Below are 22,070 nucleotides of genomic sequence, written 5' to 3'. Positions count from 1 at the left end.
CCTTCTGCTCTCCGAGCAGAGCTGTTGACTTTTAACATTCCAGATGTTAAGTCCTGCTGGCTGTCAGAACTCACGGAGTCTGGCCCCTCCGCTTTTGCAAGCCTGACTCGGGGGCTCTGTCTTGCCCAGTGGGCTGCCCTTCCACCCCCCCCACCCCCGCCCCCCTCCCGTCAGTCCGTGTAGCGTGCACCGCCTCTCTGCCCTTCCTACCCTCTTCCATGAGCCTCTCATCTGCACTTGCCTCCGGAGAGTCCGTTCTGCTAGTCTTCCGGTGGTTTTCTGGGTTATTTAGGCAGATGTGGGTGGAATCTAAGGGATCAACAGGATGAGGTGAGCCCAGCGTCCTCCTATGCCGCCATCTTCTTCTATAGTTTGCTTTTTATTTTTTTAATGTTTATTTAATGTTTATTGTGTGTGCATGTGTATGTGGGGGGGGGGGGAGAGAAAGGGCGGGGGAGGGGCAGAGAGAGAGGAAGAGAGAGAATCCCAAGCAGGATCCGTGCTGTGAGCATAGAGCCTGATGCAGGATTCAATCTCACAAACCCTGAGATCATGACTGGAGCCGAAACCAAGAGTTGGACGCTTAATCAACTGAGCCACTCAGGCGCCCCAACTTGTTCCTTTTTAAGAAAAACTGCGTGATGTGCAGGACAGTGACGCGGGGTTTTAATAAATCTTGTAGGGTGTCCTTATATCCTAAAGTCCTCCAAACATTTGCCAAGTAAATCAATCAACAAACTTTCGGGTGTTCAATTACTAACACTATACTTATAATTCATTTCTATCTTAAGACCTTTTCTTTTCCCCCTTATTGGGTATACATGTACTTCATAGCTTTCAAAGTGGTGAAGTCTTTTTGTGTGTTAGCTTTCCTTGGCTTAGAAGTGAACTGGAATCGAAAGTTATGCAGAAACTACTGACAGCCAAATGCTAAGAATATCTAGTTAGGTTTCTTTGTGTTTCTTTTATGGCATTTACTGTTTGCTTCTTACTGCACCTGACGCATAATGATTTATTGAACAAATACTAATCATTTTTATAGGCTTTTGCACAGATGTTTCTCTCATGGTGCAAAACTGAGCAAAACAGCCAAAGTCGAAGAAAAATGTTGACAGTTAATTGCATTCTGTATATAATGCAATTACTGCCATCAGCAGGTGGCAAATGCACTAATAATGTGAAGTTTTACAAGTCAGCTGTGCAATTGGAAGTAGGGGGCAAAGTTGCTGCCATTTCTCTGCTGGTTGACTGAGCCACACGACTGAATGCCAAGCAAAGAGACTGTTCAAGTTACCTAGAGAAGCATCATTTCCAAAGCCAATTTGTTGACAATGGAACTGAAAACAGGGATGAGTGGAATTTGATATGAAGAAAACCCTAACATCTAGCCATAGCACTGTCCAGCAGAAATACCGTAGGGACCACATATGTAATGTAAAATTTTCTAGTAGCCACGTCAAAAAAAAAAAAAAAAAAAAAAGTAAAAAGAAGCGGATGGAATTGTTATACTAGTATATTTTATGTAACGCAATGTATCCACAGATTTATCATTTCAACATGTAATCATTGTGAAAACTTGTTAATGAGATGTTTACTTATTTTTGTAGACGAAGTCTTTGAAAGTCAGTGTTCAAAGCATACATTTCAGTGTGGACTAGCCACATTTCAAGTGCTCAGTAGCCTCTTGGGGCCACCAGACTGGAACACTCAGGCAAGCACACCGTTACAGGAATTGGAAGGTGAGATGACACTCTATAGGGAACACCATAGCTACCGGGGAACATGACCACCTATTTGCTAATGATGTTCAGAGCTACAGCCCCAAATCTTAGGTATAGCACCTTTACATAGTGCCTTTAAGTCGATTTTTAAAAAAATCTCTTTTAATGTTTATTTATTTTTGAGAGACAGACAGAGTGCAAATAGGGGAGGGGTAGAGAGAGAGGTGGGGGAGACACAATCTGAAGCAGGCTCCAGGCTCTGAACTGTCAGCACAGAGCTGGACGCGGGGCTCAAACCCGGGACAGGGGAGATCATGACCTGAGCCAAAGTTGGACGCTTAACCGGCTGAGCCACCCAGGCACCCCTAAAGTAGATTTTTTAATGATGTACTTACAAGAATTATTAAGTTTATATAACGAGATACTTTCTTTGTAAACCTACTCAGATTGCAGGATGCAGAACAAAATTATGTTTAGTAAAAGTCGAAGTGAGTTTTTATGCATCTCTGGGCGGAAAGAGTTAAAATTACATCTTGAACCACTGTGTCTTACTACTTCAAAAGCAGTCTCAAGTTTCCGTCCATAGCTAACTTAGAAATACTGTCCTTGGGGCACCTTGGGTGGCTCAGTCGGTTGAGCTTCCGACTTTGGCTCAGGTCACAATTGCATGTTTCCTGAGTTCGAGCACCACGTGGGCTGATTGCTGTCAGCACAGAGCCCACTTCGGATCCTCTGCCTCCCTCTATCTCTGCCTCTCCCTTGCTTGCACTCTCTCTCTCAAAATAAATAAAACACTAAGAGAGAAGAAAAGAAATCCTGTCCTTATTTCCGTTCCAGGTGTCAGCTTAGGTAAATGAGCTCTTTGCTATTCTTCCCAACTCCCTAGGAGCTGTAGGGCTGTAGGTGATGGTGGCTGGTATTGGAGTGGAGTTGCCGGGACTGGTGTGGCAAAGGAGGCATGGCACAAGTTCATTATCCAATTTGTTTGGAGCCAACTCATGTTCTGGTTAATTTACTCTGATTCTGCTGAAGTCACAAGTCCAACACACGACCGTACGCTTCCCTTCAATGTATTGCTTGGCCAGGTGCGATCCGTTCCCTGCTTCGTGACTTTCTGTTACTTCCTGAGCACGTCCCCCCGCCCCCCCACTATCTCTGCCTGCCGAGACAGACACCTAGCAGCCAATTCCTCGGCTGCTGTTCTGGACGATCCAGACTTTTCTCATTCACTGGTTCCCTCTTGCCAATGTGGACTGCCAAGGAAACCAGCCTGTCAGTACAAGGCCATCCGTCTTTTCAGAGATGTAGGGGCTACACTAAGACGGGACCCCTGGCACCTGGCCATCCACGTGCTTGAGAAAGTCACTTCCCCTTTGATAGCCCCAGTTTGCTGTGAAGTTAGCCCCAGTTTGCTCATCAGTGAAGTGAGAAGCACGGGGCAGATGATTTCTAGGTTCCTTCTGGCTCAAACAATACATCATCATTAAAAGGTGAAATTTTAAATTCCGATACAGCCAGCTCTTCCTTTGAATAAGGTACTCCAGTCTAGGATATGCCCTCCCAACATTATGTTAGCCCAATCAGGTAGGAGCTTTCTAGAAACTCTACTTTCTGTAACATTTCATGGATCGGGTGTGGGTGTTAGGGGAACGCAGGACATTATGTGTATACTTGTCTGTAAATCTCGATATTAGCAGGGGCGCCTGGGTGGCTCAGTTGGTTGAGCGTCCGACTTTGGCTCAGGTCATGATCTCGTGGTTCGTGACTTTGAGCCCCATGTCGGACTCTGTGCTAACAGCTCAGAGCCCAGAGCCTGCTTCGGATTCTGTGTCTCCTTCTCTCTCTGCCCCTCTGACTTGTGTTCTGTCTCTCTCTGTCTCTCAAAAATAAATGTAAAAAAAATTTTCTTTAATGTCGATATTAGCAATTATAGAACATTTGAATAAAAAGAAAGCTGTTTATAGAGTTAAAATTTTTTCCTGTGCTTTTTAAAAAGGAGGATTCTTTCTATTTAAAAACTTGTCATCATAGGCATTTGAGACTTAAAGAAGAATATGCACAGCATTATGTATAATTTATGACAGAAAATAAACACCACGAGGCCAAGGTTCTGCTTTAAAATTGGACACTGTCTATACACCTTCGTATCTGCCTCTCTCTCCTCTCCCGTCACCCACTTTTCTAACCCCACTGCCCTGTACTTTGAATGTTATCATTCGCCTGTTTTTGAAATCTATGTTTTGCATATGATACCACATATGTAAGGTATCTTATGTTATTTAGTTTTGCTTCTTTTTGCAGTTTACACAATGATACGGAAACAGTATATCATCCACAACTTGTCTCTCACCCAATATATTATTGTCTCTGGGAGTCATCCAAGTACAGTTTACTTGTATAGTTCATTCTTTTTTATTGGCCTAAAAATCTACTATGATAGCAAAATACAATTTATTTGGCTATTCTTTTTTTAAACGCTTATTTATTTTGAGAGAGAGAGAAAGAGATCGAGAGAAAAGAGAATGAACACAAGTTGGGGACGGCGGATAGAGAGGGAGAGAGAATCCCAAGAAGATTCCCCAGTGTCAGAGCAGAGCTCAACGAGGGGCTCGAATATTATCAATGCTAATAGTTATATGTACATCATTCTGAGTTTTCTCTAAAATGGTCAAATCGCATCATCTATGAATGACGACAATTTTGTTTCTATCTTTCCAATTTCTACGCCTTTTGTTTCTCTTTCTTATCGTACTATTCTGGCTAGGATCTCTAGTAAAAGGCTGATAAAGAGCAGAGTAGAGCATCTTTATCTACTTTCTGATTTTTAGGAAAATTCTTTTAACATTTCATCATTAAAAATGTGAGCCCGGGGTGCCTGGGTGGCTCAGTTGGTTGAACGTCCGACTTCAGCTCAGGTCACCGTCTCACGGTCTGTGGGTTCGAGCCCTGCGTCGGGCTCTGGGCTGATGGCTCGGAGCCTGGAGCCTGCTTCCGATTCTGTGTCTCCCTCTCTCTCTGCCCCTCCCTTGTTCATGCTCTGTCTCTCTCTGTCTCAAAAATAAATAAATGTTAAAAAAAATAAAAAAAATTTAAAAAAATGTTGTAAAAATAAAAAAAAATGTGAGGTTTTTGGTAGATAACTTTATACATTTAAAAAATATCTCTTATTTTGATGAAAGGTTTTTTTTCTTTAATTTTAAAGGGGTGTTGAATTTTATACAGACATTTTTCTGCATTGTTTGAAAAGTGGTCATTTAAAAAACCTTAATGGGTTAATGCAGTATATGATATTTACACATATTTATATAATCCAAGTTAATTATAGCACTGTCTATAGGTCACATTTCTCAAAACCTATTTCTTTTTGGTCCAAATCTTTCTATCACAGTGGTCCTAAAATTCAGATTTCACTATGAAAAGTATGTGAAATGTAACGGATAAGTCAATCATACCTCCTTTTAGTTTACATAGTCCCCTTAGTAATGTCAGACCATTGTACTTCTGGAAATAAACTGAAGTTAGTTGTTTCCTGTTCCCAATATTCATAATTTTGTTCATGAACGAAACTGACTTACAGTTTTCCTCTTATAGTGATTTTATTCAGGTTTGGGGATTCATAGAATGGGTTGGAATCCTTCATAGAATTCCTTTTGTTTCCCCCCAAATTCCTGAAAAAAAAATTGCATAAATTTGGAACACTCTGTTTTGAAAGTTTAGCAGAATTTGTCTATAAAACCTTCAGGTCTTGGCAAATTCTTTGTGGAAAGACTTCTGTTTTCCAGTTAAATTTATGTAACAGTATAGGAATTTCTTTTTGGTAAATTATACTTATCTAGAGGTTTATTCACATGGTTTATCTTGCGAATCATCCTGTGTTCATAGAAAGTGGGTCTACCTAAAGATTTCCTAATGTTCTTGGAAGAGCCTTTATGTAGATACATTTTAGGTGATTTTTTTGTTGTTTTCGTTTTTACAGGTGACATCTGCTCACATTCTGGTCAGCTAGACAGTTTATCAACTTGTGAATTCAAATGCAGTTCAGCCAACTGTCACTTCAACAAATTTTTCTAGAAACACTTTTTGGCTCCTCAAACTGTCTTAGACTTTTAATAAGGATATGTGGGGTACTTCTTAGCCACCCCACCCCACCCAATATACTCAAATTTATAGTAAATATAATTGATAGTTTGATGATTTAGCATCACAAAATACCCCCTGTTATTATTTTGAATTTGGATTTTATGGCATGATGGTGCAGCTATAAAAAGGCATTTAAAAACAAAAAAATATAAACAACAGCAACAACAAAACCTTAATTTAAAAATCTATTTTTCTTTTAATATTTTGTCTTCTGAAATTTATATGAGTAGAAATAAAAAAAAAATTCCTGTTAAGTGTGAACCTTCTGGATAATCTAGATTTCCACGAAAAGACTATGTAGAAAATGAAGTTAACTCTTAGATCTGTCAAGAGAACAGATTATAGTCCCGTAAGTAATGGACTATCTGATTTGTTAAAGACTGTCCACTTGTTAACCACATTCAAGGCCACATGTAACCACAAGTGGTAACACTCACCTTAGGAGTGCATTAAGAGTGTGCAATAACAGCCTATAATTCTGAAGTGTTAAACTGCCACTTGAAAAATGGAGCATATTGATATTTTGAAAATATTTTGCAGGAAGAAACTGTTTGTTTAGATTCTGAGGCAGATGAACATATTAACTGGTTCCAGCAAGAATATATGAAGACAGAAAAGGACTGGGGAGAAATCGATAAGAGAATGAGCCGGACTTTGGAAATAAGAAGAAAGTTGATTAGCAGCAGAACACCTCTGAAGGACATTCTTAAAATGTTTCCTTTCTTAAAGTGCCCTTATCAGGTATCTTTATTTGCTTATAACACCTTCTGATTTTAATGTCCAAATTGATTTTTCTCTTTTCTTTTGGAGTGTAACAGAACTATGTAGCAAGATGGTGGGTGTGAATCTTGGTAGGGTGTGTAAGGCTCCACGGGCTACAACTAGGACCATTACAACTAGGTAAGAATTTCTGGAACATGCACTGCCTGCTTTCAGCTTCAAAGATCTCTCTGTCATTACACGTATTGTGGAGGCTGGGAGACCACTACTTAGGGCTATTTTGACAGTGTGAAACATTTTCCCTTTGCATTTATTTATGTATTTTTAAAAAAAAATCTTAATGTATTTTATTTTTTAATGGTTTCAGGAATAAAATTTAGAGATTCATCACTTACATATAACACCCTTTGCATGCAGTTAGACAATCAAGAAAGTTTACTAAGGAACTGTTAATATGCAGCTTTGCCCAATATCTATTTCCTTTATGATTCCCAATCATTTCATAAAGTGGTTTTAAAATACATAAAGCTTAATAGGTAACTCCAATAACCTTCCATTTAGTTTACCTAAGGTGGCCATTAAAGGGTCCCATTACAATTTTAGTGTAATTTTATCTGTAGTACATAATGAAAGATTCACCCAAGATTTTAGCCAGTATTATTTAACAGTAATAGCCAGGAGGCTTTGGCTATTAGAAGAGTATGCCACATTGACAACCTGCATATTGTTTTAAATCAAAACCATTTCCAACTGAGAGCCTATAAACTTCTTAAATGTAAGCAGCGTATTTTAAACATCTTCGTATAAGTTCTCCAAGTGCCTAGCAGAACAGTCTCCATGCAATACAAATGAACAGTTGATTTTTTGGAATGCTGTGTGAATTAGTGGATGATTGGTGTCTCGGTCTGTTTGGGTTGCTATAACAAAACACCATAGACTAGATGGCTTATGAACAGCAGAAATTTACTCCCCATTGTCCTGCAGGTGGGGTAATCCAAGATGAAGGCACTGGTAGATTTGGTGTCTGATGTGACCCTGCTTTCTGGTTCATGAATGGCATTCTCTAGCTTCTCTAACTTCACGTGGCTGAAGGGGCAATCTGGCTCTCTGGGGTCTCTTTTGTAAGGGTGGGAATCCCATTCATGAAGGCTGCATCCTACTAACCAGGCCCTTCTCAAAGGCCTCACCTCTTAATACCATCACACTGAGCATTAGGTTTAACATAAGAATTTGTGGGGTGGGGGATAAACATTCAGTCCGTAGCAGTTGGTAAGGCTGCTGTGGACGCTGGAGTTGCAGCCTTACGGGTCTTCACTGGAGTGCAGCCTGCACAGGTTTATGATTAAAATACCTAAGCTATGGTTCAGCATCTTTTCAAAGAACGATAGATGAGAGTGAGTCTGAGCGGGGAGTGGACAGTGGATTTTAGACCTGAGACGGGCTCTCATGCTTTGTCTTAAGTCTCTTTTTCTCCCAACCCTTCAGGCATTTCACCCTTTATATCCAAAATATGGATTGGGATATGGTTTTTGTAATGGCTGTACTACTTAATGAATAAAGTTGACTATTTTTTCACACAAAAGAGTTGAACGGGGGGCACCTGGGGGGCTCAGTCGGTTAAGCATCCGACGTCGGCTTAGGTCATGATCTCATGGTTCATGGGTTCGAGCCCCGTGTAGGGCTGTGCGCTGACAGCTCAGAGCCTGGAGACTGCTTCAGATTCTACGTCTCCCTCTCTCTCTCTCTGCCCCTCCCCTGCTCGCACTCTGTCTCTCTCGCTCAAAAATAAATATTAAAAAAAAAAAAAAAGAGTTGAACATTTTAGCTTTCTTCAGGGAGTACCTCCCAAACTAAGCCTTGTGTGGCCAGCTGGGATTTACAAAATTTGTAAAACCCTTGTCGTGCTTCCTAAAATAAAAGCAAACTTAACCTTACTTACAAATACCCAGTTAATGAACAATCCCTATAGCCGGACGGCTGCTCCTGCTCCAAACTATTCCCACCACTTGTTGCTACTGATACTACCATTGTGTAGTGCTATGAGCTTAGGGAGCTTATGGCACAGGTATGGCCGAAGAGAAGTGGCCAGTGTAGGACACTGGACCAAGGAGTTTACATGGACCCTTCATCACCACCTGCACTCATCAATCTCCTCCTGTGAAAACACTGTCTTTCAAGAGAAAGTGGGATGCTAGTTAGACACTAAGATTTCAGCCCTTGGTCTGATCATTGCTATAGAAGTATTATGGCTCTAAAATTTCTCACTGAACAAAGCGAGGATATATACTTTTGCAAAAATGTGTGCGTGTGCACACACACGTACACACATCTGCATCTGCTTATGTATCTATACATAAGTATTAAACACCATGAGTTCACATTTATACCTTCAATTCCAACCCAAACCACAGGGCTTATTCTAACCTACCCTCTTTCCATACATTCTCTCTTCAACAGTGAGAAACCTGACACCTATTACCCTCAATGTATTCACTTATTTCTATTGATCAGTCTTCAAGTTCATGAACCTTTTCTTTGCATTTTCCAGTATGCATTTCCCTATCCAGCAATGTTTGCATTTCAGTAAATGTTATTTTCAGTTCTGAATTTCAATTTGGTTCTTTTTTGATTTATATCCCGTTTCTCTGCTGAGATGCTCCATGCCATGATATGAAATTCGCTGGTCTTACCATGTTCCCCACCATCCCAGCTTAGTGGTCCACTGAGGGTTGGCTGGTAACAGAGCCTAATGGGCATCCCAGTTTTCTGATAACTCCTTCTGGACCAAATTTTTGGGCAACTGATGATCTACCAAAATGTTCAAGAAATGAGGAGACCCTGTGGGTAGTATGTAACTATTCTTTACAGAGTTTTAGGGAGAGTGATGATTAAATTAATTCCTACTAGTGTGAGTGATGATAAATGGTCTTATAATGCCACTCTGTCAAAAAAAAAAAAAAGCAGGGAGGTGGCAGTGGTGGTAGAATTCTCAGAGGGAGAGTACTTAGGCAGTGGCAGGAAAAGGTGATGTTGAGTGAAGGGGTTTCCATATAGGTAAACTGGTTTTGCTGTCACTTTGTAGTCAGATCTCCTACACTTACTTTTCACCACTTACTCTTGTTTCTAAAGCTCTTCCCTTTCCCTTTAGAATGCTATGGTTAGGTATTTTTTGAAGGTTTGCTTCCTAAAATCTAACAATTTTCTTATTTTGCCTCTTGTTGGATACTGCCTAAAGAAAGAAGACCCTAGAATCTTAGCTGATCAAAGAGCCAAAATATGCATACAGAAGTTGGAGCCCTGATTTAGTTGAGCCTGCATGCAAAGTTTTAATTCTATGGGCATAGAAATTTGCCACATCCATTATTTATCTTTTCCTATTTACTTCAGCCTTGCCTTCTTTTTTCCTCCTGTCATTATGTCTTTATTTCTCCACTAAAGCTACTCATATATCTTGTATAGATTTTAAACTAGCACTCAAAGTTCAATATAATCCTAAGGAGTTATTTACTTCCTTATAGTAGGTACATTAGCTTTTCTTGTGGTCTTTTTCTTCTTTTTTCTAGATGTTCAGAGAATTCCAGCTTCTTACAAGAACAGATATTTATAAGAAAACAAGGCACATTTTGGAATCCTATTCGGAAAATATACTGACTTCTTTTTCAGTGGTGCACAATCCAATCAATATTGCATTGCAAGAAAAACTGAAACAGCACACAGATGAAGACATGTTAAAACGTTAGTAAACCTGGGGGTGGGGCAATCTAGTCAGTTACCTGTTTAATTCAGGATAGAGAAGCTCTGTTTTGGAAATAAGTAATTCAGTGAAACAACACACAGGATAGAAAAAAGAACTTCTCAAATAGGAGGAGCCTAGGTACAGAATTAAAAGTACACTTGAGGGGTGCCTGGGTAGCTCAGTCAGTTTAGCATCTGACTTCAGCTCAGGTCATGATCTCGCGGTCCATGAGTTCAAGCCCTGCATCGGACTCTGTGCTGACAGCTCAGAGCCTGGAGTCTGCTTTGGATTCTGTGTCTCCCTCTCTCTCTGCCCCTCCCCCACTCATGCTCTGTCTCTCTCTCTCTGTCTCTCTCTCTCTCTCTCTCAAAAATGAATAAACATTAAAAAATATTTAAAAAAAAAAGTACACTTGATTTGGTAAAATCCTATTTAGGGAACTAGTAACCTGTTAATTTCATAATACAATCACAAGGTAAATAAAGCATGCTAAAATCTTCCTGGGTGATGGACAGAGAGTACAGGACTCTGATCTTCTCCTGGCCATGATCTGGAGAGCAGGACATGAGACATAGATGTTTATTCGAAAAGGATGTTGGTTAAATGGTTGTGAAACACTGGTCCAAGAAGACTGGTTTGTTCTCTGTAGAAGCAAATGATTAAAAAAAAAGTCCACATTTTAAGACTGGCTTTGCTTATAATTGGTAAAAGCTTATTTTTACTTGGACTTTAAGCATGTTTACTTTGGCAGATATGAAGATGACAGCCACATGTTTGCTCCTACCAGATGTTTTTGGGGACGATCCCAGTCTTTTTGTCATCGTGAATGAGAAGGTATGTAGTATGTCAATGATTGGGTTTGACAGTTCATGTTTTCATGTGATCATTTATTTGAATGCAGGGTGGTGGCCCCTTTTGAAGTATGGTTTTGTCATATTTACCAATATGCTGCACAGCAACAAGCTCATTTATTGTAACACCACGGTTAAATTGAGGCACCTTTATGACTTAGCTATTTTCCATATCACAGAGTGGTGACTCCATTATCTATTTTTTTTCAGGTGCAAGTGTCCACACCCGTGTTAGAAGTCAAGAACCCTTTCAACACTGATGTCTGTGAATTTTCTTTGTATTTAGAAAAAGAGAAGCTCACGAAGGTGGATGACTGTGTTACAGCCTTGGCTGCTCTCATAGCTGCCTTCCATGTATTTGGAGTTGAGTGTCCAAGAGGACTGTCCCAAACCCTCAACTTCCTAGAGACGTTGATTTTTGACATGCACAGTCCCCATTTTCCTTCTATGAAAGAAAAGGAAAAGGAAATAGCGTTTCGACACCCACTTACCTAATGAGATGCCAAATATTGCATCAGAATTGATTTCTAGGGAAACCTAAAACTTTGCAAAAAATTGTTTTGACTTAGGGTTATGGTAGAGGTAGGTATTATCTTGTGTCAAAGGATGCAAATGAATCTCAGTACCTTCTTTCTATACACTTAGACACTTGAAATTCTTTGTGAAATTCTGTAATAAAATACTATTTAAGAGCAGTTTCTTTTGATTCGAGTTCTAACAAATTCCATAGCCCAAGCTACACTTTTTTTTTTTTTAATTTTTTTTAATGTTTATTCATTCTTGAGACAGAGACAGAGCATGAACGGGGGAGGGTCAGAGAGAGAGGGAGACACAGAATCTGAAACAGGGCCCAGGCTCTGAGCTGTCAGCACAGAGCCTGACGCGGGGCTCGAACTCACAGACTGTGAGATCATGACCCGAGCTGAAGTTGGACGCTCAACCGACTGAGCCACCCAGGCGCCCCCCCACCCAAGCTACACTTTCAAGGGGGCATTAGTTTTTGAAAGGCCCTATGTTTCAGATACACTCAAGTCCTTCAGATTAGGGTATGACATCTTACCCTTCGCTCAACGTGCCCAACTTTGGAAGACTTAATGCTCAGGAGCTGTACATTTGTGGCCCGTGGGCGCATACTCCCCACTTCTTTCCCCCTGCTGACCTGCCTGGCTCCAGGCATTTTGGTTTCCTTCGACCACGTTTGTTGAGAACCAAGGCTGCTTCATTCCTGGGCTCTTCTTACTGCTTGCTGAGCTCACTGGCACGGGTCCTGATCACCTGTGACCTGTGTAGCCTTCCACCGCTCCCCTCTCTTGACATGTAGTGATGGCCCTGTTCTGGTCTCCTCAAAGTCTCTCCTTTTCTCTGGCTTTGACCTCCGGTGTTGGTGTCTGTCCTGGCTGCCGCTCAGGTTTGTCTGGGTCTATAATATGGACCTGGCCTTTCTCTGCCAGAAACTCTTGGGCACCAGTTTCTAGACTCGCTCTCCTGCCCGTCTCAGAAGTCCAGGTGCTGGTTCCTCATCCATCCAGCCCAGAGTCCCATGTTATAATTCCATTTGTTCTGTTCCTAAAGATGGTGCATAAGTAAGTACTTTTAAGGTCTGGCAAGACCTAAGTCAAGGTCTGACTTCTTAGGTTTTGCTGTACTCTTTTCAAGTACTTTATAAGGAAAAATGATAACACTATAGTTTCAAGGTGCCTGCTCCTTGATATCATCACCACAGTAGCATCATAACCTATCAGTTTTGACAGAACAGATTGATTTAGAGACTGAAGAGATCTAAGTGTGCTAATACTTGGCAATGTGATGAGCATTTCTGGGGTTACTTCATCAAATTATTTTTTTTAAAGCTTAAGAAGGGGTTTGTATGAATTATTCAAAAAATATTTTTATGACCTACATCTCTGGAAATACTTATTCTGCAAATATTTATTCTAATATCTTTTTCTCTATAAGTTCTATTTATTAAAATGCTTAAGTCAGTGAGACAGAAGATGAAATTTCAATCAGCTGCTCCCCTTTACAATGACTGTTGACTAACTGCTTCCATGAGACTGGACAGGCAGAGGACCAATTTGATAGATGTCATTTTCACATAAACTAATCCCTATTCCATGGCTTCCACTTATTCCATTTCACTGGAATGTGCCTTTAGTTCCTTACGAACTTTATTTCCCTAAACCTCCCCCCACCTTTTTTAGTTTCACAAGCTGTCTTATTCTTCCTCTCCCAAATGAATTTACCAAATTCTTAAAGATTCCTTTCCTTAGGAGCACACAGTGTCTGTGGCTAAAGGTCAATGAAAACTTCTCTTTGTCTCCACAGGCTGGGGAAAACAGGTAGGGGGTGGAGCCACAGGAACACTGCAGTGAGGTCTGGCTCTAAACGTGACAGACATGAGCTGACCATGAGGGCAAATCCACATTAAGCTTTATTGTCTGTTTCATTGGTACATCTATCCCCAGTGCCCAGCATGACCTTGCCACTTGGTAAATTTTCATATTGCTTCACTAACACAACCCTATTTTCTTTGGAGCCTGGGTCTACTGAATCTAGAAGTTGCAAAATGGCAGCCTGTGGTCATATTTCAACCTGCAGACAGGTCTCATTTGGTTTACACAGTGAAATTTTTTAATGTCTTAGATGGGAAGGCCCTATCAATTTCTACATTCCCTATCCCTTTGTTTGCTTTAGCCCAAGCCTGTGTCTCTCATTTCAGGGACCTCCCTGTCATCATGGTCCTATTTCCTGTGTGAAACCTTAGACTACATCCCAGGGAAGGAATGGTGAAAAGGTTTCCCCTACTTGAGGTACACTGTTCCACCTAAGGATGCTTAGAAGCCTTGCCTCTAACATATAAAACCTGCTGCTTAGAATGAATATTTTAAATAACACTTAAAATTCTCTTTGTTAAAACATGCTTTAAATGAGAAAGAAAAAAATCCCCAATAGGTGTGAAACCTACTTAACCAAACAACTTACTTATTTACTTAGGTACTTATTTATTGTCATTCTTTGCATCATCTGGGACATAACTTGACAACTTTGAATCCTGCAAATACATCCCCCATAGCTTTGTAATGCCCAAATCTTTGACACTGTTCCTGCTCTCATGTGTCAGACAAGCTTTCGAAAAAAAAAAAAAAAAATCATACATGTGTAAAAAAAGTATCTGCAATTAAGATTTTATTTCATTCGTGTCAGATATAACAAGTGCAACTTGAATGTACAAATTCTGAACAAAACAAAAAAGAAAAAAAACAACAACGAAAAACTTATTTCAGCAAATTCATGCAAAGAAATAAAAGGGAGGCTGCAGATACCATGGCCTTTTGAATGCTGACAAATGCAAAGGACCACTAATAGACTCCCAACGGGGGACGTCCCAGGAAGTCCCACATCAGAAAAAATGAGAGCAAGGAAGGAGAGAGGTGGAACTTGCCCCAGAATTCAGACAGCATGCTATGAACTGACTACCGACTTTTATCTTCGCCCTCGAATAAATGGCCAATCCTAGAAGTAGACATTGTCTCCAAAGGCTAATAATTTACCTTTTGTGTTGGAAAGGCAGTCTCACGAAAGAAACACTACAGCTAGCAGTTTATGGATAATCCAGGGCTTTCATTTAAAGTGCATCTGTACATTTACAGAACTTAGGGGAACCGTTCTACAGAGAATCTTTCCAAAACGGAGGTTCTTGAATAACTGCTTTGGGAAACCCCCTCCTGGATCTGTGAGCATTTACACTCTTTGTGCTGACTGCTGTTGCTCCCTCACACTCCGCCCTTTCACTAAAATCCACATACTCTCTCTTCGGCCAACTCTAAGAAAACCTTTGGGTCTGGAGGAAGAAGATCTGGGACAGAGCTCTTTATGGATTAGTGTTTCCATCAACAGAATGAGCCCTTCGGCCCCGAAAAGCACTACAGTTACGGCATGGACAATCGGAGAGAAGCTTAAGATCATCTCATAAATAGTTCAAGATCCTTACAAACAAGCCCCCCCCCACCCCGCCCCCAATGTAATTGCATATTCCTTGGATACCACTGGACTCTTGTAGATACACAGGGCACCACAATGTAGAAGCCTGGATGCCATTCAAATACATCACCTAATTTATTTATATATTTTATTTTTCAATTCCATTATTTATATACACGTTTTTGGTAATTATAGTAATGATGCTGGTGAAAAGTAATTTAACATTTCATAATGCGTGCAAAAGTAAAAACACTGATTTAGAGAAAAGTAATTTTTTACATCTATTCAGCCCCAACAGATTATGACAAGCAGTTAGGCAATATCATGACTTGCAAAGTTATACTTAGCATAATGTTGCAGTTCAAAATATGGCACAGAATTAACAATACAGGTAACAGTCCCACTGGCTAAACTTGGCCAGGTCTTGACTAATTTGGTTTAAGTTGAAGTTGGATTATATAAAAAGGTTTCTGAAAGTACTGAAAAAGAAACCGTGTACATGAAAGAGGACTCAACAATGTTTACAAAATGCCAAAAGTTCTTATCCTGACCCCCCCTTTACCATAAATAATTAATGAAGTTCCCTTTCCCTCCCACCCCTCCCCCAGCCTCAAAAAGATTTACAAAGATAAATTTAGCTCAGTGAACAGAACCAAAGGATGAGTGCTCTTAGACAGTACCTGGTTAAAAGCTGAAGCACTTTCATAAGGATTCATATATATTGTCTCTTGAGGAATATAAATAATCTGATAGCGTTGCTCTTTTGAGTTTTGGAGACTTCTCGCTTAGGAGTTATAACTGTCCTTGTGCTTTGAATAAAACATGAGCTTTAAAGCAGAAAGCTGATGGTATTCAAAATTCACCATCTTCAAAGTTCATTGTGAGAGTTCTTCTCTGCAGCTTTGAACATCAGGATAGAATTGAAAATTTTGAGAGCAGGTCCCAACTTAATGCTCATAATTTTAACAATGTCTGTTTGGGTCATGAGCAGAAAGGCTTCTCCATCAATTTGCTAAAAGGGGAGGAGCAGACAAAAAGATTATGAATCGATCAGATGTAGTGTTGTGGCAAATATCCAAAGTTAAGTTACCAGCTGTCCTCTGCGGAGCAGACGAGAGTTCATGTGTGCAAACATTTCCTGGCTGATGAACCTTTCTTATCTACAATAACCAAACTGGAAGCAATGTGGACTGGGAGTAAACATAAAACTCGGTCCTCTGAAAAATCAGCCCACAGGAAAATGGAAGGCGCCCGTATTTTCCTGGGATTGCTCTGACTTAGGCAATGAGTCCATAAGAATTTGGATAAATCTGGGGTGACTTAGATCCAGTTCCCATTATGGTAGATTTTAAATGCGAGTTAAGCACACAAATGTTTGTGGATATAAACAAAGGAATTCAGGCAAACATGTCAGCTGTGTGCTAACATTTTTTTTTTTATTAGCTTTCCCCAGGGAAGGAAAAAAAAAAAACAGTGATAACATTCATTTTTAGAGTGGCTATAACCATTCTTTGTATGCAGAAAAAAAAGGAGTTACTAACAAGGGCAATCAACAGTGTAGATGGAGACACAGGAAATGAAGGTGATGAACGTGGTGTGGAGAGCTGTAGACTGGGTGACCACAAGAAACATCCTTCCTCCCCCTGGGTCTCTTCCAAGACTAAACTTCTGTGCTTCTACCAGAACTAAACTTCTGGTTTAGCGGACAGAACAAAAGAAAATTTTTTTTTGTAAAAATTTTCACGTTTGGGGACATTCTGCCACCTTCAAAAACAATCATTCATTTCTCTTTCGGTTTTTCCGTTTTACACCACAAGTGAAAGAAAAGTAAAACACACTTTTGCTCTCTGCCTCAGAGTACATCACAAACCTTGACAGCAATGTACTGTTTTGGGTTGATTGTGTCTGTCCCAAATTCACCTGCTGAAGTCCTAACAGGGCCCTACTAAGCTCAGAATGTGACCTTATTTGGACACAGGGTCACTGCAGGTGTAATCGGTTAAGATGAGATCATACTGGAGTAGGGTGATCCAAGATGATGGAAGTCCTTAAAAAAAAGAGGACATCTGGAGCCAGAGGCAGACACGTATAGAGGGAAGACACTGTGAGGAAAAGGTGTAACAGCATCTCCAAGTCAAGGAGGGCGGCCTGGAACAGAGGTTTTCCTCTGACCTCAGAAGGAAGCTATCCTGCTGACAACCTTGCCTTCTTGCCTTCTTCAGACCTCCAGCCTCCAGAACTGGGAGACAATACATTTCTCTTGTTTAAACTGCTGGTTTATGGTTCTTTGTTATGGCAGCCTCAGCAAACTAATACCACTCTAAATTCTGTAGACAGTTTACTAAATAAAGGCTGAAACAATTAAGCCGCTGTTTAGGATTTTCCTCTTTCCTCTAATAACAAAGCAAACCTCTAAATCCTTTTAATCAGTACGCAACTTCAAGCAATGATTGTTTGGAAGAAGTTTCCCAATTTTCAGCAAGGAAACATCTTAGTGTCTGTCATACCCTAGAAGGAAAGGCACTCCCACGTAAATTTCCGAATGAAGACAAGTTCAGTGGCAGATAAGAGAAATGTTCTGTTGCTTCTTGGGGAGCATTTGCTCTGGTCCCATTTGCTTGTGCTCTGACAGTTCTCGGGTCAAGCAAGGCCAAGCAGAGAGGCAGATCTATTAACACTTCACTCAACCAAGGCAGACCTTAGTAGCATAAACGGTTTGATCGAAGTCTTCTAAGTCATTAATGAAAAGGTCAACTAACACACCGGTTCCCAAGGAGCTCATTGCAAAGATGGAATTGTTTATTATAACCTCGGGCCCTACTGAGTCTCTTGAGATTATATAAGAGTTTAACATGACAGATGACTGATGAAAAGAAACATTTAGAGAATGGCAAGGCTGGAACCTGAAAGCTAGGAGTGGGGTGAGAAGGTGAAGTTTTGGTAGATTATTTTTAAGGTTACACTGGAAAGAAAAAGTCAGCTTGAGGCGAGTGCCAGCCAGTATATTTCACACAGGCTGCTCCAATGTGTGACCATATGGACAAGCCTCATTTGGAAGGAAGTAAACTAAATTTGAGAAAGCACTTTCTAAGCACAGTGATCACCGCAGTGTAACACTGGGTTTGCTTCTGTTTGCCTTTGTGATGTATATAAACTGCTCTAACTCCAGAGATTAGAGATTAAGTATCTCCCTAACAGCCCAAAACTCTGAAGGAGGGTTTGGAACTCAGGATTCTGGCCTTCCATTTCATTACTCTTTCCAGCACTCATGGTTCTGCTCCCCATGTTTTAACTCTGCGAATCACAGTGACATGCTGTTTGCGTGTCTTTCTCAGAGGGTAAAGGTATGAATGTGCTCACTCAACACACACTTATTAAACACCTATTACATTCCAGACGCTCTTCTTGGGCCTGCGCATACAGCAAAGAATAAAACAGATATATAAGCAAAACCAAGCAAATGAGTAAACCAAAACTCCCTGTGAAGTTTATGGTCTAGTAGTGGAAGAGAGACTGTAATCAAAACGTATGATAGGTAAGCAAATTAATTAGTAACGAACTGACTAATAAATTCTGAAAGGTGATCAGTGCTATGAAGAAAACCTCTGGGTGGGGAGGTGGCTGCGCAGCAGGCGCAAGGATGGATGACTGAGAAGGTGGCATCGGAGCAGAGGGAGCACGGCATGTGAACGTCTGGAGGAACAGCATCCCAGGCAGGGCAGACACAGGAGGTGCCCGGACAATACGAAGAATGGCAAGGAGGTCAGTGTGTGCAACAAATGGGGTAAGCCAAGGATGGAGCAAGCAGAGGTCAGGAGGTTCTCGCCTCTCTAGAGGTCACGGCAGGCCCTTGTGAGGATTTTTGCTTTTATTCTGCTTTACTTACTGGAAGGCTACGAATGGAAGAGTGACATGATTTGACTTATTTTGAGCAGGATTATTCTGGGTAGGCTGGGAACAGACTGTAGAAGAGCAAAATTAGAAGCAGGGAGACTGGTTAGGACGTTACAGTGTTAATCCAGGTGAGTGAGGATAGGGGCTCAGAGCATAGTGGCAGTGAGGAAGGCAGACACACAGCCAGAATCCCTGGATGTTTCCAAAATATGCCCAATAGGATTTTCAACAGATTAGATGCAGAATGTGTAAGAGAAAGTGAAGTCAAGCATGGTTCAAATCATAGCCCGTCCTAACACCTGTACTTTGCCTCTTAGAGATGACTTACCAGGGTTTAGTTAGATTTGTTTTATGGTTTACTTCTAGGCCTTAAAACCAACACCTGCTGACCTTGTGAGACATGAATTTCACAGGAATTTATAGGATGAATAAATAAAGGAATGAAGGACTATGCAAACAATCACTGTCTCACTCCTCACAAAAAGGATCTGGCTTTGAGAACACTGTTGCTCCGTTATTTAGTTTCAGTAAGATTCAAGTTCAAGTTCAAATATGTTCTTTCTTTGAATACATTTTTCTATGCCATGAAAGCATATTCAAAGAAAGAACATATTTGAACTTGAATCTTACTGAAACTAAGTAACAGAGCAAATCCATATGGATTGTCTAGATATCAACAGAACCAAAAACAGTTCTAATATAGATGTACTATAAACTTATTTAAAAAAATGTTTTATCATTATCTCAGGTAACAACTACATGACTTTTTTTTTTTTTTTTTTTTTTCTCACAGAAAGAACAACAGCTCCCTGCAGGTGTCTAAATCTGTTCAGGGACTGAAAATTAACTGAGTGTGATCCACGAAGAACTTAGAATTTAGGAGTTAAGGAAAGAAACTCAAAATCTGAACTATCAATTAAAGACCAACTAGAAAGAAGATGAAACATTCTTGAAACAAGAACATAAATCAGACAAAAAGGATGCTGAAAATCAGATCCTTGTATACTTTAGCAGGCTTCTGTCTAAAGCAAAACAATACTAATAGTATAATGATGCTGACGATGCCTGGATCCTTAGCTGTCTTGATACTCTTGCCAGGCTCTTTTTTTTTTTTTTTAATTTTTAATGTTTATTTACTTTTGAGAGAGAGACAGAGACAGAGCATGAGCAGGGGAGGGGCAGAGAGAGAGGGAGACACAGAATCTGAAGCAGGCTCCAGGTTCCGAGCTGTCAGCACACAGCCCGACACGGGGCTCGAACTCACGGACCATGAGATCATGACCTGAGCCGAAGTTGGATGCTTAACTGGCTGAGCCATCCAGGCTCATCTTGCAAGGCTCTTAATTGAAAGTATGCTATTCTTAGCAGCTGAGGCTACACAGAGGCAAAGAAGGCATATATACTTGTAACTATAGAAAAACCTTCTGAGATTACTTGGGTCTTCTTTCGACCTTCTGGTAGCCAAGATGAGAGTGAAAACAGACTGCTCTGCTTGGAGGCGCTGACAGGCTAGGGGCTTATTTTTAAAGGGCTCTAGTGAGAACAGAGTCTGCTATACTCAAATAGCATTACATGCACGGTAGTTAAAGCCAGTTTCTTTTTTGTTTTAATGTTCAATATAGGTCATAACATTATTAAGCATCTCTTATCTTGATGTTTTGGGCAGGCAGAGGATAAACTAATCTCCCAAATGCAGACGGTAATGACTATCAGTTATTATAAACATTACTGAGATAGGTATAAGATCTAAGGGGTTGTTTTAGCAGTAACAGTAATATTTAGTATAACATTAAATGAATTTAATCTTGGTGTTGTTAAAGTAATGTTTGAAAATAAAATAATGGGAACTAATTTCACTGTATTAAAAATAAAATGTTGCTTATCTCTCTCTTTGGTTGCTTTCTGTGCTATAAGAAAATGCATGCTATTAAGGTTTTTGTGTGTGGTTTGTTTTTTAGGAACGGGTCTGGTGCTATTGCTGTGGAGCATCATAAAATGGTACAAACACTTCTGTTACATCCGATCTCACAGAAAGACATCTGTGTACAAATGACAAACGCTGCTTGTTAGACAACGCCACGCCAATCTGTCAATTTCAACACCAGCGGTCTCTTCCCTCCTCTCCCAATTCAAAACATCTAACCGTTCACTGCATTTCAGTGGGACACTTACTTCATCTTTAAATACCTTTCCGTGTTCTTCACAGCCAGGTAAGCTCTGTATGAATTCTGACACCTGTCAAAAATAAGGTAACAATTCCAGTTGAAAACAGAAGCCCGAATCTAAGTGCTACAGGTTCAAAATGTTTAACCTGCATGCGTTAGTTGCTTCTCTCAGCACAATTTCTTCCCTTTCAGGAAGAGAGACTAAGCCCCACACACATTCACTGTATCTGGTCCTGAAGCCAGAATTGCTATATCCAGTTCCTGGCAGACAAAGAAAATGAAATATACCTCATCTGTGCTCCATTTGGAAACTTTACTGGCAGGAATTCCAGCTACGGTGGGGAGAAGTTTGCTCTGCTGCTCCCAGCGCAAGGGCAGACATGGAATTGGTGATTTAAAGGACAGAAAGACAGCCGACCGGCGCTGTGCTTGTTGTAGGCTAGGTTCTTCCCGGGCACCTGCTGGATTGAAACAAACCGGAACTCACGCTCTGAAAAGGCGCAAAGACAGCCCCAAGTGCCAGGTGTCTCCCCCAAATAGTGAGTTGGCGGGCGGCACCTACTTAAAGCATGCTTCCTTTCAACATTATTGCCAGTGAACAATTACACTCTCCTTTGTCCTTACAGAAGGTAGGTCACGGTAAGAAACAACCTGTAAATTCAACTTACACGTTTGCTACATTAGGCTTTATGGAAGATGTGTCATGTTAACAATGTTGCCTCTTTAATGCCTCATGAAAGATACTTGCCTCCCAGCTTTAGTGGCAAGGAAAAGAACTATCCAAGCCTCAGGAAATGGTTTTGTGTCCCTTTCAGTTGTGGATGTCCTAAAAGTAACCACCAAATTGTACATGCTCGAGTCC

At 40.6% G+C, this 22,070-nt stretch overlaps 2 protein-coding genes across 8 annotated transcripts in view; one reads left to right on the top strand and one right to left on the bottom strand.

The window, feature by feature from the left end:
- SAMD3 (sterile alpha motif domain containing 3) overlaps positions 1-11,855 on the top strand; it is a 56,205-nt gene extending 44,350 nt beyond the window's left edge. Inside the window, exons 7-10 of the mRNA XM_042939804.1 lie at positions 6,402-6,602; positions 10,145-10,316; positions 11,069-11,151; positions 11,379-11,855. Coding sequence (XP_042795738.1) covers positions 6,402-6,602; positions 10,145-10,316; positions 11,069-11,151; positions 11,379-11,663 — 741 coding nt within the window. The 3' untranslated portion in view covers positions 11,664-11,855. The remainder of the gene's footprint in view (positions 1-6,401; positions 6,603-10,144; positions 10,317-11,068; positions 11,152-11,378) is intronic.
- A 2,518-nt stretch (positions 11,856-14,373) lies between these two features.
- L3MBTL3 (L3MBTL histone methyl-lysine binding protein 3) overlaps positions 14,374-22,070 on the bottom strand; it is a 129,332-nt gene continuing 121,635 nt past the window's right edge. For 5 of the 7 annotated variants that reach the window (XM_042939796.1, XM_042939800.1, XM_042939802.1 and 2 more), the window contains 3 exons: positions 21,497-21,669; positions 21,216-21,278; positions 14,374-16,161 (listed from right to left, as the gene is read on the bottom strand). In XM_042939796.1, the coding sequence (XP_042795730.1) occupies positions 16,018-16,161; positions 21,216-21,278; positions 21,497-21,669 (380 nt within the window). In that variant the 3' untranslated portion in view covers positions 14,374-16,017. The remainder of the gene's footprint in view (positions 16,162-21,215; positions 21,279-21,496; positions 21,670-22,070) is intronic. The other 2 variants (XM_042939801.1, XM_042939803.1) reach the window with 1 other exon arrangement.

The sequence above is a fragment of the Panthera leo genome, chromosome B2, assembly GCF_018350215.1.
Source record: "Panthera leo isolate Ple1 chromosome B2, P.leo_Ple1_pat1.1, whole genome shotgun sequence".
Lineage (NCBI taxonomy): Eukaryota > Metazoa > Chordata > Mammalia > Carnivora > Felidae > Panthera > Panthera leo.
Note: the sequence above shows the minus strand (reverse complement) of the source record. Positions and strands in the feature narration are given on the sequence as shown.